Below are 17,547 nucleotides of genomic sequence, written 5' to 3' on the forward strand. Positions count from 1 at the left end.
GAATTAGAATCGCCCCCGCGGCCCCTATGGGATGTTTGGCCCCTGCTCTGGGCTTTCCAAGGTTTCAAAGGCCAGGCCATTCCCAGTTAGCTCTTTGCTTCCAGCCTGTGGGCCAAGATGTCAACTCTCAGCTCATGCTCCAGCACCATGCTTTGCTGCGGGCCGGAATGCCGCGCCCACCCCACCACGATATCAAACCCTCTGGAACTATGAGCCCCAAATCAAATTCTTTCCTAAGTTGCCTCAGTCGTGGTGTTTTTGTCACAGCAATAGAAAAAAACAAGGCAGTGAGAAACAATTTTAGCAGAAAAAAATATTTTGGCTAAATATCTCTTTTCTTAATGGGAAATCTCCTTTTAATATGTTATACAAGTTGCAGGTGAGGGCCAGGGGCATATGGATTGCTTCTGATTCCACATCCTCTCCCAGGCATGTTCAACTTCAAGCTGCATGAGTCCCAGGGTAGCTATGAATACGGCCCAATGCATTTATGGATGATGAGGTCATTTACATGCTGCAATGCAAAAACGATGACCACTCCTGCCCTGAACTACACACCATCTTTCTTCTTTGACGGCTCTATTAATTTCCAGCTAACAGTCCCCTCCATACACACACACACACACACACACACACACACACACACACACACACACACACACACGCTCTCAGACTTCTTCTCCCCTCTTACGCTCTGCTGTCTTCTGAGGTTCCCAACAGCTGGGAGGAAAAGACCGAGATAACAAGAAAAGCAAACCCATCAGGTCGGAAGATCAAAGAGCCACGCTGGGTCTCAGCTCTCGGTCCTGAGGCCACTCCAGCCACTCTAGTGACAGCACAGCCTCAGCAGCCTCTGATCTGACTGGACACAGGTCCATGTCACACTCACATTCCTCTGCAGTCAACACACTTGTCCCCACAGTTCTGAGACCACTCGGAAGCTTTTGCAAACGTTGAGTAATCATGAATATTTTATATTTATATCGACTTATATTTATATTAATATCCCTTCAGCACTACACTACGGTACCTGGATTTTGAAGAAATCAGATCTTCTGGTACGGCACTGGACTATGTGTCTGCTTTTGACCCATGAATTAATTACGAGGCTAACTGCATCTCTCCAAAGACAGCAACAGAACTTGCAGTGCTCTGAGAGGCATGCTATTTCAGAAGCGTGTTCAACAGAGCCTGGACTGTTTCTTGTGGATTCTGAGTAACATTCCACTTAGTGCCCTTGTTAAACAGATGCCACAGCAGCTAAGGTGATCGGGCTGCTACCGCCTGCAGCTGAAGCAGCAGCTGTGGAGAGAGGGGATGCAGAGGAGTGTCCTCTCACTCCGCACACCAACACGACAGACCCGGTCCTGGCCACTGCCTCCTCTCTCCCTGCCTTCTCTGGTTCTTCGCTGTAAAGAGATCTCCCGAGCTGAGGAGATTCTCACCTGCTAACTCTCTATCCATAGCCACGTCTTCCCTGCAGTTAGACAACAAAATCTCCCAAGTCTCCACTGTAAGGAAGATCATAAATCCTAACAAACGCATTCATAACCATTTTTCTTTCTCTAGTTTTTTCCTTTCGGTGGTCTGGCAAGTTGCCGAGTGACGCGATCCTACCAAGTCTGTGTTTCCTGCCTTAATGGACAAACTGCCATTCTGCAGACCATTCAAGAGAGATGGAACATCACACTGTGTCTTGGTTAGGACACTTGGAGGAGCTTTTCTCCAGCATGATGCTCCTGTCCTGGTTTTCTTTGTAAAGCCAGTTCCTAACCCGCTCTCCAGCTCTTCAGATCAACAGCTATGTAGCAGCGATAAAGGAAGATGTGCATGTCCTTGCTGCCATGGGCATGGCTTTATGACCAACCATTTGACATTTAGGAGCGCTCAGCTTGTCAACCATCTTATAGACACTTACCAATGGCCTTTGTGTAATGCCTGGCACCGAGTAAAAGTTCTGGAGCCCGATACCAAAATGTCACGACCACGGGATCCAAATCTGCGAGTGGCTTTAGAGGAGAATTGAATAATCTGGCAAAACCCATGTCAGCTGAAAAATAAAATAAATAGGCAAAACTCAATTTGACATGCTATCAGAGCCATACAGGGGTTGGTAACGGCCCTTCCAAAGACGGACGCCTGCTCTAAGAACTGCACCCTGGTTGGGAACTGCCATGTTCACCTTCACTGAGATACAGTCCTTGGTGCCATCTGCTTTACCGACAAGGAGACTAAAGCTTAAAAGCATGCTGACTTCCTGAGAGCGAAGGCCTGAAGTTCAGAGGTGAAAGTGGGAGGTGAGCCTAAACTTCTGCTTCCTGGATTTCAGGAGCAGTTGAAACATTACCAAAGTCTCCTTGTTTAGGACTGTACGCCGCCCTGCCTGAGAACTGACTATCCATACCACTTAGTTCAGTGTGCCCTGGAATCAGGTGCTACACACCCCGGAGGGCTGGATTACCCGTGTCTCTTCCCAAGCCTGTGCTCAGGGACACTGGACTAGACACTCAGCTATGGGGGAGCAATTAGAGCATGCAAAACAGAAATACCATTATCAGGACCTTTCTCCTAGAAAGTCGACTGTAACAGCACATGCACAATCCCGAGAACATACCTAAGACACATATATATAATAGATAATTGCTCTAAGAGATATACAGACAGTTGCTATAGTAATTCATTTAACAAAGATGTAAAGAAACTAAGTATTAGGGGATACTTGTCACTCTAAGGTTCTAGAGATCTTTTTTATGATTTCATAAATAGGATGTACCTTACATCTATAAGACACTTTTACATATGGCATTTATACACATCATCCAACCTCATATCACCTTCATAAGAATCCTACTTTAGTACTTTGCTTCTCGCTTCTGAGATGAGGACTCTAAAGCCGAAGACAATTAAATGACTTGTCTATGCTCATAGGAAGAGCAAGTCATCAGCACTCAAAAGCCAGGTTTTGACTTAGCAGCCCTCTTCTTGTGTGCACATGCCGTGGGTGTGCCCGCAGAGGCTGCTATCAGGTGTCTTGCTCAAACTCTTATGTTGTCTAGCCATTCCTTAGAAACTGAAACAATCCATCTCAGCTGGAAAGTTCCCTGCTGGTGCAGACTGCTTGAAACCAGAAGGGAAACAACTTCAGGAAGTCCCTGAAACTGACCAGATTTCACTATGCCCCTCCCTCCCAAGGACACACAGTAACAACTGCTGGGAGTCACTGTGAGGCAAACCAAGCCGCAAAAAAACCGACAGCGAGCAGACCGGCTACCGGAAAGAGGCAGAGAGGAGCCCACCTGCCTGGGAGAGGCTCAGACCAACGGAGTCACTTGGAAAAGACACCCTCCAACCTGTTGAGCCGCCTGCAGGCTGTGCAGTGTGCTCCAGGTTCCCAGCTTTTGGGAGCTGTCACCTCTGCTGAGTGGGCTTTGGTGGTACACCTGCCTTTGAGTCATTTCTGCTCCACTTAAATTCCTGGAAGCAACCCCTCACCCATCACAAAGTTGGTCTCTGGTGGTACCTATTTTACTCGGCCACGAGTTCCCTCTCTGGGGTAAGTAGACAACTGTGTGGCGTTTCCCCAGGAGGTTTTGTGACACAATAGTCACCACCTTAGTTTTTTGAGACAGGGTCTCTCTCTCTCCCTGAGCTCAACACACACTCGTTAGGCTGGCTGGCCTGCAAGCTCCAGAATCCTCCTGTCTCTAACACCCCCAGCTCTGTAGTAATAGACTAACTTTTAATGTGGGTGCTGGGGATCTGAACTCAGGTCTTTCATACTTGTGTGTTAGGCATTTCAACTAAGGCACCACGGAGCCCTTTAGCAGCCAGACTCTTAAGCACTGACTGACATCCAGTAAATTATACACATGGTAATTACAAACCACAAAGGCAGAGTCACAAGATGATAAATCCACATAATTTAAAATATACAATATACACAGTACATTTTCAATGTGTAAGGAACCCAAATGTACTATAAAAAGAACAAATGCAGGTAACTACAATGGGTCATTTAATCAGAAACTAAATATGATATAATATACATTAAATTATAATTCATTATATTATTTCTTTTGAGTTTGAAATAATGTATAATGCTTCATGAGATTGCTCTGGAGTACCAAAACTCTGGCGGTCCTAAAAAAAATTTCAAGGTAACCAAGGAACCCCGTGCTGATGCCTACCCTTTTAAAACTATGTTTCTCTAGTGCAAACAAGGCCAGCCAGCAATTTTCCCACTACTGCACCTGTTATTTCATGACCAGCTAGAATACTGAACACACCACCTTCCCTGAGTGACAGGCGCTGGCTGCTGTTGTTGGTTAATGTGGTGGTGGAAATGTATGATGCTGTTGGGCCACTGAAAAGCATTTTACATTACAGGCAAAAGCTAATGTTTCTCTTCTTATTCTCTACCTTTTAATTAAATTTTAAAAAATTAAGTGATTTATTTATTTTTGGAGACGGCCTCACCATGTAACTCTGGCTGGCCTGGAACTCACTCTGCCTCCCAAGTGCTGGGACTCAAGGTATGTGCCGTCATGTCTGCCTCCACCTCTTAATTCTGTTTAATTCGCTGTTAAATGAAGCCACGGCCAGAAGAAAATAAGTACAATTCCACTCTACCGAACAAAGTTAACAAGAGCCTTTTCAAATAATTTAGATAAAGTAACTAACCTAAACATTGCTTTGACTCTTTTCTAAAGAAAATGTGTGTGGAACTGTTCAATTAAATGGATGTGTAAGCTGAGCAGTGGAGGCGCACACCTTTAATCCCAGCACTCTGGGCAGGCGGATCTCTGAGTTCTCAGTCAGCCTGGTCTACAGAGCGAATTCTAGGACAGCCAGGGTTACACAGAGAACCCTGTGTGGGTGTGTGAGTGTGTGGGTGCTAACTAGGCAGTATCTAACAGCAGAGTCTAACGTCCAACAAGTGCGCATGACAGCAGCACACAGACAATACAGGTAACAGAGTCAGGTTACAGTCAGGTAACAGCGTCGTTTCTAACACATGCTAAGTCCCACAGTGGGGGGGGGGGTCTCTAGCTCCTTCAAGGAACCATCCAGATGGGTGCTTTTAAACACAGCAGAAATAGACTAATTTGAAAATGGATTCTGAAGTTTAAGTTTTCTGAGAAGGGAGAAAGGAAGGATGTTAGATAAGGACTGCTAACTATTTTTGGTTTCCTGAGACAGGTTCTTACTCTGAGCTCAGGCTGGCCTGGAACTGACTATGTAGCCCAAGACAATCCTCTCATCTCAACTTCTGAAGTGCTAGGATTGAAGGCCTAAGTCACGCTGGGGTCCTTGAGGTTGCTAGGGAGGAAAGGGCACAATGTACCTTTTTTCCATCCAACTGTGCTGTTCTCTGGAGCCCAAAGAGAACTATACTAAAGCCTTAAACACAGGCATTTGATCTGCCGTAAATCAATGACGGGGAAGATGAATAGGAATCTCACTTACACAACTTAAGTAAAACATAGCTCTCTGAACAGATGAGGATAGGTTTCTTCTATATCCCAGAATCCAATCAATATTTATAATGTATAACTCAGCTATTATTTAGCTTAAAAGGGCTTATTAGGAAATGTTATCATTTTTACTATTTTCTACAGAAAAAATATTTTCCAGTTTCAAATAACCCTGGACTTTTGAATTATAAACTGTTTTTATGTTCAAGCTACCTGTGTATTATTTATCCTGCAGTTGTACATAAAATGTTTTTACATTAAAAAAGGACAAACACTATAGAATTGTATTACATGAAATATATAGAATATGCAACTTCATAGAGACAGAAAGATTAGACATTATCTCAAGATGGAGAAGAAAGGAATATAGAGCAATGATTTCCTAAGTACATCGTTTCTGTTTTGTGTGATGGAAAAGCCCCACAAATGGACAGTAGTATTAGGACATAATATCATGAATGTAATAAATCAATACAATTAATGTAATTAATGAATATCATAAGTATAGTTATTGAATGAATACTGCGAATGTAATCAATGAATATCACAAATGTAATTAATATCATGAGTATAATTAATGAATATCATGAGTGTAATTAATATCTTCAATGTAATTCATACCACTGAATTGTGAACTTAAAAATGGTTACAACTGTAAATATTATGTTCATTTAAAAAAGTCAGGTGGAATGTAATCACCATACATTGTACGTGTGTATGAAATTGAAGACAGCGATGTTCTAAAATAAAAAGTGGTGATGGTGTCATGGGCCCATGAGGATGCTGGACTAAAGTCTATCAAATTGTGCAAACAGGGAAAAAAATAAAAGAATAAAAGACCATTTGCAGATTTTTTATTTTTATTTTTGCACCACAGAGATTGAACCCAGGGTCCCACACACGCTGCGCCAGCACCGTGCCCTGAGTGCCCTCGGCCTGACTGCACTGTCTTTAAACAGTAATTCTGAGGCTGTGGAGCAGCATGGTGGTGGATTACCATCACACACAAACACAGCATTAAAACCAAGTTTATAAGGACTTAATCCATTATAATTACTCTTATTGTTATCTATTAATTTATAATGTATCCCCAATCTTTCCTAGAATTATAATCTTGAAATTCTTAACACTAAGGTAGCTTGTCTGAGCAGAGAACAGAACTTTATGTTGACTAGATTTGGGTGGTTAGGGTAAACAGAGAGAATGACACAAAACAATAGAGTCTTAGAAGATGCCATGAGTTTGCTTGGGGACAATGGAGCTCAGGGTGCCAAGAGGGCCACATAACGATAAGGACTTCTGCTAGAGAGGACAGACATCCAAACTGCAGAATCGTTTTCACAACATCTAAATCCTGGAAGACATCATTACAGAGGGAGGCTGTGTCCCCCAGCAGTGTTCAAGGTGTCCTGACAGCGCATGACGGGGGACAGCAGGAGCACAGTGCAGAACTAACAGCGAAGCCAGAGACAGAAGACCAGCCACAGATGTCAGCAGCCTCGGCCAGACCGCTCGGGAGACATGGCGCACCGTGGGGAGAACAGTGACTGACAGACACAGGCCATGGATCTGCTAGGACACAGGTCACAGGCACACCGTGGGGAGAACAGTGACAGACACAGGCCACGGATCTGCTAGGACACAGGTCACAGGCACACCGTGGGGAGAACAGTGACAGACAGACACAGGTCATAGGCGCACCGTGGGAGAACAGTGACTGACACAGGCCACGGATCTGCTAGGACACAGGTCACAGGCACACCGTGGGAGAACAGTGACTGACACAGGCCACGGATCTGCTAGGACACAGGTCACAGGCACACCGTGGGAGAACAGTGACAGACACAGGTCACAGGCGCACCGTGGGAGAACAGTGACAGACACAGGCCACGGATCTGCTAGGACACAGGTCACAGGAGCACTGTGGGGAGAGCAGTGACAGACAGACACAGGCCACGGATCTGCTAGGCCTTTTCAGAGACAGTCTGACAGCGAAATGGATTTCAAGGTGCGATTCTAACAAATTACAGTAAATGAAACCACAGAGTGGACATGAAGGCCATCATCCTAGGAGTAGAGAAACAATGAGCTGCACCAGCCTGGGACACGGGGACACAAATGCTAAAGAAAACAAGATGGAGGCAGGAAGTGAAGTGGCGCAGAAAAAGTGACCACCAGTTTACAGACCCTCCAAGTCTAACTCACTGACGTAAACTCGGTGACTGTAGAGTTAGAATGTTGCAGGTCCAGAGGCAGATTATCTGAGCTATCCTAAGTCCTCTTGATAGGCATCTGTTGTCTGCCTGACCTAACGTCCTTCCTTTGGGATGCACTCATAGACCACCCGGGTTCCACCAAGGTACAAGTGAAGAACGTGACTGGGTTAACACCTAAAACCCACAGCAGAGTTGATCCACTTTGCTAGGCCCTACCTACCTGGTATTTGGAAAATGCCTTAATTTATGATTTGTTCTGGGTCTATAAAAGTTCATGCAGCTGCCTCCATGTTAGAAAGTTATTCAGGTTACAGCTGCTCACTTCAGCTCAGAATAAACTCCCTTATTCACTTGGAGGTGAGCACTCGACTCTGTGTCGACAGTTCTGACTCTAAACCATGAGGCCTCATGGAGTATCCATTTCATCGGGAGTCACCTGCGTTGGCATCAGTTATCAGCAGGTCACCCAACCACACTGCCTCCTCGGGTAGATGCTGGTGATTCTTTCTGGGGACTGGGCCTCTCCTCTGGTGTGGCCGGCATCTTTGACAGTCCTGTATTCTGTGCAGACTATTATCAGAGCCTTGGTGTCCTACCCCAGGCACCCACCAGAGCACCTGCTTGTATTGCTGATTTTCAGAGCACCTGTGTGCTAGGGTCTCCAGCACCCGAAGGTGCCGTTTCCGTGTCCACTCCAGCCTACCGCAACCTCACCCCTTCAGCTTAGAAAGTTCGTAATCATTAAGATACCACACATGGCAGGTGCCATCTCCTCTCCAGATCAAGATGAGCGCCAGCCTCACAGAGAATGAGACAACACACCCCATTCCTGGAAGGAACTTTATTAGCCCTACTATGAAGACACATAAGGGATGGGCACCCAGTGTCTTGAGTCCCTCACATTCTTGTACACGTTCAGAATAAACCCCAGACACAATGGGAAAAGCCTACCGTGGGGTGAGACCCAAGGGAGCTTGTCCCTCAAGTGGCACATAAATTTGATGCTAAACACAAATCCCTCTAGCTAGCATACAAGATTATACAGTTTCCAGGAAGTGTTTGGAGACCACAGCCACCTGGAACTCCACTTGGCTTTATGTTTAATAATTATAGCAATTCAACTTTGCAATTATTTGGAAAAACTGGGAAACCTATCAAACTATAACTTGGTTTTATCCACCCTCGCCCTGCACAGGCAATGGGATACATTCAATGTCCTCAAATCGTGTTTTTTGTTTTGTTTCTCCAAGCAAAGTTGTACACAATAAAGCAAAATACATTGAACAGGAAGGCTACTTCAATTTGAGTTTAAAAGCACCTAAGAAATGGTAAAACTGAAAATTTACAAAAGAAAACCAAAAAGAGTTTTGGAAACCATAGAAACAAGAAACAAGAAAAAAGGTGTCAAAAACCAGGAGGTGGTGGCACACACCTTTAATCCAGGTGGATCTCAAGGCCAGCCTGGTCTAAAGATGAGTTCCAGGACAGCCAGGGCTACACAGAGAAACCCTGTCTCAAAAGCAAACAAAAAAGGACAGAAAAGAAAAAGAAAGGTGCTGAAGAGCAGGAAATGAATAAAGAATCCCACCTTGCCTGCTCTGAGTCCTCACCACCCTTCCTTCTGCTCTCCACAAGTTCTCAAGCTAGACAAAGATCTGCATCAAACTCCCAGCTTGTCATGGCCTCTCCTCACAGCCTAGGACAGTGACCCCACACTGTCTATCCAGTACCTGGGCACAAGCTAGAGATGCTAAGGCCTCTCTAGAATTTGCTAGAGAACTTCAGATCATTGTATCGACCTATAATCCAGTTATTTACCTTTCATTAATTCAATTTTCCATCTGTAAGGGCATCTCTCTGCTGCTCAGCTTTTAAAATCAGGGAGGGAGAGCCATGGCCTGAGATCCACACAGCATGCCTCTTGGCCTCTCCTGCCCTCTCTTACAGTGAAGAGGGCTCTTACTGAAAGGTCTGTGTTTCCACCTGGTTCCACCAAGCCTACACACTGTTGTGATGTTTGTCAATCTGCCCCAGACTTTGACAGTAACTGAGTAGAAACCCATGGCATCCTATCAACATGGACAAAGGACTGTATGAGCAATCTCCAATAATGAGACATTATGCATTACTATGAGACTTAAAATCTCTAAAAATCCCAAATTGTTTGCAGCGGCCTCCCACAGTGAACACCTGGAGAAAAACGAAATGACAAGAGCTAAAACCAGGTGACTAACACTGACTGTAATGCTGCAGACTCCCTTCGCCTGGACAGGAAGGGCCCTGTCTGGTTCCACAGAGAACTTGAGAGGGCAACTCTTCCATTTCTCACCTCAAACTTGGACCAGCTTCTGAGGACACAACCACAAACTCATCTTCCACCACACCACCGAGTACCCCAAGCAGGTGAACTCAAACCACCACAACACTCCTAACGCTCACTCTTCTATGTTCAGATAATGTAAGAACCGTCTAAGAGATTCTGTACCTTCTTTGGTATATTTTCCTAATTGATAAATCACTAACCTTGGTTTAGTAAAACTACAAAAGAGAACAACAGTATTATGTCCTTTTATTAATCGTGTATTTGAGTGTTTGCTTGACTTAAAGCAAGTCTTGATGTTGTAAATGACTCAAATATTTTCACAGAAAAATCTTCTCATTATTCAGTATAACTTTTAAAAAATCTAATCTTCTATCTAGTAACTAGTGGTAAACTTGAAATGGTAAAATTCTTTAAAGCCTAATTCTAGGTAGCCTTAGGAAAATGTATCGTAATTATTTTTGAACCTGTATTCACCTTGTTTTTTTCAAATATCTTAAGTTATATTTTCTTTTTCAGAGCTGCTTCTTATTTGGGGCTACTTTTTTTTTTTTTAATTGAGGTGTAATTCATAAAAGGGTATATTGTTTTGATGAGACTTTTTACAACTGTGGCTGGATGTCTTTCTTTAGTCTTCCAAGAAGGGCCATTTTACTTTTTTAGAGTTACTTTTTAAAGTCATGAGGTCAACAACTTGGACTACTATGCATGTAAGTGCTAATGCAAATTAAAGCCCAAGTTGACCTCCAGCAGCAGTTCATTCTATGTTGACAGTGAGAGAATACTTTGCCTGTTAGGATACTGTTACTCGTGGACTGAAATGCTGAAGAAACCCCTCCCCCTATTTTGTTTTTTTGCAAAAATCAAGGTATATTCTAGGGTTTCCTGGTTGACCTCAACAGATAAACTGAGATGATAGTCTTAGTTCAGAAATTATCTGAATGTAGATTTACAGTCTACGCGTACAGCTGGCTAAGTGAGATCGCTTTCACAGTTCTGCATGTATCCTATCGGCTCCCCATTAGTCACTGAACTCTTAAAACTGGTATTGTAACATTATCACAATGTTTTGCACCAATTTTATAAACTTTACAGTGCAATATGTGTTCCTTTTCTGAGGCAAACCAAAGGTATATTTCTCAAGGTTCTGCTGCTATCAGCAGCGTGGATGGAGGATTTTTTATACATTTGTAATAGATAGAAATAAACCAGAAAAAAAGAAGAAAAAAAAAGTGGTGGAGGAAAAGGTGAACACTGCAAGAATACTCAAAAGGGCTGAGAGTTGCAAACACCAAGAATGGCTTCGCATAGTAAATGGAATAGAACAGCTCTGAACTATAGCTAACTTTTCCTGGTTTAGTCTGACAGAATGATTGAATGCTTTTGTACAAAAATCAGAGCCTTAAAAACAAGGATTTGGTGAGACTGTAAAATGGTGTGCCACTTTGGCAAAACAGTTTGGTAGTTGGTCAAAATGCAAAACATTGTTACTCTGTTACTCAACAATTCTACCCTTAGGAATATATCCTCAAACTACTGAAAATGTGCACCTATGAAACATGTACATGAAGGTTTACAGCAGTGTGTTGCTAATAGTAAAAAAGTTAAAACAACTCAAATAGCTATCAAATACTGGAGAGAAATAAAATGTGGCTTATTCATACAATAGAATATTATTAAGACATAAAAATGAATGAGAAACTGACAGATTAAATGACTTTGGTGAACCTTCATAATTTCATTTGTAGATCTTTCCATTTCTAATTTATAAATACATTTGGGGTTATAAATTATAAATGTACTGTCTCCGGTCAACATTGTATACTTCTATTTGATGATTTCTGTGTCAAACATTATATGGAAATGTTTCCAAGTATTTTCTGTATTAACTGTGAATGAATAGAACAAAATAAATTGCCTGTGATGGAAAAAAAAAATCTAATCTTCACACTGACAAAGACCTAGTTTAAATTTTTCCAAAAGGAACATTTTAGGGATATCTCAAATTTTAAATTTAAGCTGCTCCAATACCAACAGAATCTCATAATAAGAAAAAAGTATTAACTGGGTTCAACCATCTGGATTACTATGTTGTTATTTTAATAAAACTGTTGTGGTAGACAAATTAAAGGCTCTAGGCAGTCCCATGACATATACAACAACTAACTGTACTGACAGCCAATGGCTTTGACTTGACTCACCATATACACAATTCTAAAAAGGCTCCAGGCTCTGAGACAACAACACCCATAGTGTTGGTCTGCACTGATGATAGCATCGGAGGAGACCTCTCTGGAGATGTAAGTACCAAACGAGAAGGTTTAGAACAAATCCACTAAAACTAATTTCTAAAACATGTATCTTTGAGCCAGGCGGCGGTGGCACACGCCTTTAATCCCAGCACTTGAGAGGTAGAACCAGGTGGCTCTCTGTGAGTTTGAGGCCAGCCTGGTCTACAGAGTGAGATCCAGGACAGGCACCAAAACTACAGAGAAACCCTGTCTAGAAAAAAAACAAAGCCAAAACAAACAAACAAAAATATATCTTTAAAAGGGCTCATATTTAAATACATAAAATTATTCTTTCAAAAACAAGAAACTTATATAAGAGATCATACCTTAAAACCTGTGTTTCCTGATTAAATGACTTTTCAGGGCGTTCCATAGTACAAGCCAAGATTGTACTATGACACTCAGAGAACATTGCAGAAAAGGGGGTGGGAAAAAAGTGAGAGCCGGAGGATGCAGAGGAGTGCTGCCCATGCTGCCTCCTGGACATGACCTGACCACTGGGCTCGGGAGCCCACAGCAGTGGCTTCCTATATTAAGACCTGCTCACAAGGCCCCACCTCTAGTTCAGAAGCAACGGGAAGTTGATGGTGGTGCAATTTTATCCTTGAAGGCATGGCATTGGCAGGTTGTCCAGAATCAGGCAGACAGCCTTACACCTTTATGCACATAGGCAGCACTAAATGAACTCTCAGAGTTCATGGTTTGAAAAAGGACATGAGGATGGGAGGAGGTGGGCTGAAGTAGGCGCTGGGGTGGAGATGATTAAAACACATTTTATAAATGTATGACACTGTAAATAAATAAATAAAAATATTCTTAAAAATTACCAAATAATACTCCTATTCTCCTATTCTGACAATGAATAGTAAATCAGTGGGTAAAATTATGAAATAACTTACTGGAGTTCCAGTTTCCTTTCTGATTGTAAAATAAGAAATAAGATTTTATCATGCACACAAATGCTGATCTCTCACAGGTTTGGCCTCCAGCTTCTACCCCGGACAGTAGTAACACTTGATACATATAGAAAGGATAATGTTGTTGGGAAGGAAATTTAAAATTATTATTATCTGATTTCTTCTGTAATGTAACGGTTACCCATTTACTCTCCCAGGCTTTCCAATATAATATCAAAATAATAGGACAAATAAAATATACCATAAATAATACCTCAGATGACATGGCCATTAAAGACTAATTCTAAAACAAAAACTGGTCACACCACATAAGGTTATAGCTACAAAAATCAAACTGGTCAAAAGGCCCCAAAACAACTAAAGTTAAAATAGTAATAAATTGTTTCACATATCTCTCAAACATCAAACAAAGTATTTCGTAGAATATAAATGATTATAGGCAAGGGAAAACACAGTTTAAAGATCTTTTTTGAGTCAGGGATTTGGTTAAAAATGCCTATTACTGTCATAATTATCAACTTTATATCTAATCTGTCTAAATATACACGTCAGATACAAAGGGCAAAAAAGAAAAAAAGGCCGGGCGGTGGCGGCACACGCCTCTAATCCCAGCACTCGGGAGACAGAGGCAGGCAGAACTCTTAGTTCAAGGCCAGCCTGGGCTACAGAGTGAACTGCTGTCTCGAAAAAAAAAAAAAAAAAAAAGAAAAAAAAAAGAAAGAAAAAAAAACCTGGCCTACTCCTGACAGCTAACAATGGTATACGACCTGGGGGCTCCTTCCTTAGTGATTCCAACAATCCCTCTCCTGGAAAATGCTTTCCTGCCTACTCAGTTTCACCTTTATTAGATGCTAGAAACGAGCCTTCCTGGCATCATGAGACATAAAACCCCCTCCAGCCTCGACATGTACAAAATGTAGTCCATGCCAAGAAGGAGAACTGTGAATGGAAGCTCTCAGAAAAATGCCACGCCTATGTGAAAGGTTCAACCAGGCTACTGATTAGGACTTTACGGTTGTGGAAAACTGGAACTTTGCACGTCCAGAGCCAAGTGATCTCAGGATATTGTTATTCCTTGTTTCTGCATCTGCCGTATCTTTTCAACCATCAGATAACACTTCTAGAATGTATTAACAGACCTCTAGCTTCCTTCCATCAACCTAAAGGCTAAGAATGTGCTCAGATAATGTATTAAATCTATAGCAGAGCTGTCCATCTGTCCATGCCAGCATCACACACCACCACCCAGCTTTGCTATCAGCTGTCTACCTGATGTTTCTGCTCGTGTACTTGGGGGACACCTTGATACATGGCTTTTGTTTGTTCTGTGACTACAAGTTGGTTGTAACTGCTCTCATAATGGAACTAGCTGTTAGGGGCAACCTGAACAAAATGTCTTCATCTAGGGACAAGAGCCATGTCCTGCACTGGCAGAGGTAAAACTCAGTTTAGGGGCGGGGGGCAGTGCTGAAGGGACCAGGAGGAGCTGGAGAAGAGCTGTGATAATGCTGTACTACAGGAAGCTTAAGAGAACCAGTCCTTGTTACAGCTACCAAGGGAACTCAGGTGCGCAGACTCAGAGAGGGATCGGGAGCCTGCAGGGAAAAGTCTCAGGACAGGAACCTTAGCCATGGCTTCTAGAACGAGCAAGGCACCGCTCTTTAAATCCAGCTTCCCTTTACGTATCTACCATAGCAGGCAGCTGTGTGGCTGAGGCAACATAATAAAGAACCACACTGCAGAACAAAATGTTCATGCGGCTTCTCATGGGGAGGAGACTAGCTTTTATCTCTTGTTCACTTTTGCCAAGCAAAACGTCCTTCTTCAATAAATGCCTGTGAGAAAACATGTGAGTGTTAAAATGAAAACAGACAATGGGAAAGGAGCGGGAAGGGGAAGCACCTATCAGGTAGTACTTAACGACAGCACAGTAAAGGTCAATTCCACGCCAACCGGGCAGAGGGTCAGAGGGGGTTTACTAGTTTAGAGCAGCTCCTTCCGGAACTGGACTGGGAAGAAGATGCCCAAGCAGGAAGCAGGCAGTCGGGCAGGCTGGCTGAAGCAGTCGGGGTGTATCACCTCCAGCATCAACTTTCCAAAAGCACACAGTTTCATTAAAATCCCTCCTGCCAGCACTCAGGAGGAAGAGGCAGGCGGATCTCTGTGAGTTCAAGGCCAGCAGCCTGGTCTACAGAGCGAGATCCAGGACAGGCACCAAAACTACACAGAGAAACCTTGTCTCAGGAAACAAAACAAAACAAAACAAAAACAAGCAAACAGACAAACAAAAAATCCCTTCCTGTCTGGGTTAATGGTCACAACCAGTGTGAGGTACTAAGAGCATTCCCTTCACCAGGGATGACAGGGCCTGGCCAGAGACATGCTCCTGAGGACAGCAGTGGGGAGCACCTGGGAGACTATGCATTGAGTTAGGGGTAGGGCAATGCATGGGGGACCAGAACACTGGCGGCTAAGGAGAGGGCACAGTAAGCTGGGGTGTTGTGCTGGAGAGCGGTGGTGACATGCTTGACCTACTGTACGGAGCAAATGTTTAGGGGCTTCTTAACTGACGCCCCAACTGACAACGACAGGGTCTTATTTTGAAGAAAGAGCTGTGGAAAACTGTGGGTTTATAGACTACCTACATTTTCCAACATATTTTCTATAAACACTCCAAGAAAGTAATTTTAAAATCAACAACTTAATAAGGGTATTAAAGGGGAAACATCTTTGTAATCACCTTGGTTTCTTCATCAATTATCTGAGGAATAATTACCTACCTATTTTGACTCTCCCCCTTTCAGGACCTTCTCCCATTACTAGGATATTTGCTGGTTTCTAGAAATAAAAATAGAGCACTCAAATTACTACATTTATTCTTTTGACATGCTCCAAAATGGAAATTTTCTCTTATGAAAAATATAATTGATGTATTTTCATTCCGTCTAAACTAATTAAAAGATTAAGCACCTTTTCCAGTAAAAGCATTTGATATTCTTGAAGTTAGCACTATATTCATATAAACACCTTTGCCAGAAAACATACCTATTTTCAAAATTGTGCCATATAAATAATTATTACCAAGTAATTAAAGCTATAATTTCTATTTGTCCCATAATTTAAAAACCTGCACAAATTAAATACACTTATTTTTAATGTACAAATTTCAAAACACAATATAACGACTCTCACTTAAGTAAATCAAATGAGTATTCCTTACTGAGTATTTCTGGACTACTATTACGAAAGCATCACTCACATACAGACAGGCTCCATTAGAGTTCACATCAGCTATAATCAAAGCACAAGGAAGAAACTCCAAATACAATTTCAAAATGTAGGACAATAAAAACCAAAGCCCACCCAGGCAGCAGTGGTGCACACCTTTAATCCCAGCACTCAGGAGGCAGAGGTAGGGGGAATCTCTGTGAGTTCCAGGCCAGCCTGGTCTACAGAGCTAGTTCCAGGACAGCCAGAGCTACATAGTGAGATCCTGTCTCAAAACAAGCAAGCAAACAAACAAAAAACCCAAAGGCAATACAAAGCTCTACATCGAAAGAATAAACCACAGACATTCAAGTGACTCACATGGTCCTCACCTGCAAATGTGTGGAAACAAATTGTGGCAACGTACAGGGGGAAAGTGAGCCAAAATCCTCTGAAAACTCAGGAGAGAAAACGTGCGTACTTAGAATGTATTGTACTCATTTATTCGATGAATAGATAGATGGATAGACAGAGCGAGTTTTCTTTTGAGACAATCTCTCTTGCTCTCTCTAAGATCCTTTCCATGTTGATTTTTGTTTTAAGAAAGCTCATCAATGAAAACAAGAAGCACATACACAAATATTGCAAAGGAAGTGACTAGCAATGTTATTAAGGGCAATGCCTACGGGGTGAGGGCGGGGACAGTCTGTTAGCCAGATCCTGGAACAATTACCAGGAGGAGAGAAAGCAGGGACGAGGAGCAGGGCTAGGAAGCCTGCCTGGGAGACAGGAAGAGCTCTGACTGACAGGAGGGAGAAGGTTCCTGCTGAGTAGTCTCAAATGCCAGTGAAGTAATCTGACCCTCACAGGCCGGCCACAGAAGCAGAGACCAGAACTGATGTGAAGATAAGAAGCATGGGGGAGGGGTGGGTTTGAGTAACATTTTAGAGAAACAAGTTCACAGGACTTTGTGACTGAAAGCAAAAGGAAAAAAATGAACAAAAACCGGGACAGAGATCACACCAGGAGCTGGGCTTCATGTGACACAAGAATGACTGTGCCTTTTGTGGGACTGGAAAACTACGAGAGGAAGGGACTCAGGACGGCGGTAACCAGGCAGGA

At 42.8% G+C, this 17,547-nt stretch overlaps 1 protein-coding gene across 3 annotated transcripts in view; it reads right to left on the bottom strand.

Annotated features, from left to right (window-relative positions):
* The window catches only part of Cdk19 (cyclin dependent kinase 19), a 131,650-nt gene that overhangs the window by 16,722 nt on the left and 97,381 nt on the right, over window positions 1–17,547 (bottom strand). For 2 of the 3 annotated variants that reach the window (XM_042262042.2, XM_076552414.1), the window contains exons 5-6: window positions 15,999–16,056; window positions 1,919–2,050 (exon numbers count right to left, since the gene is read on the bottom strand). In XM_042262042.2, the coding sequence (XP_042117976.1) occupies window positions 1,919–2,050; window positions 15,999–16,056 (190 nt within the window). The remainder of the gene's footprint in view (window positions 1–1,918; window positions 2,051–15,998; window positions 16,057–17,547) is intronic. The other variant, XM_076552416.1, reaches the window with a different exon arrangement.

This window comes from Peromyscus maniculatus, chromosome 16 (assembly GCF_049852395.1).
Source record: "Peromyscus maniculatus bairdii isolate BWxNUB_F1_BW_parent chromosome 16, HU_Pman_BW_mat_3.1, whole genome shotgun sequence".
Taxonomy (NCBI): domain Eukaryota; kingdom Metazoa; phylum Chordata; class Mammalia; order Rodentia; family Cricetidae; genus Peromyscus; species Peromyscus maniculatus.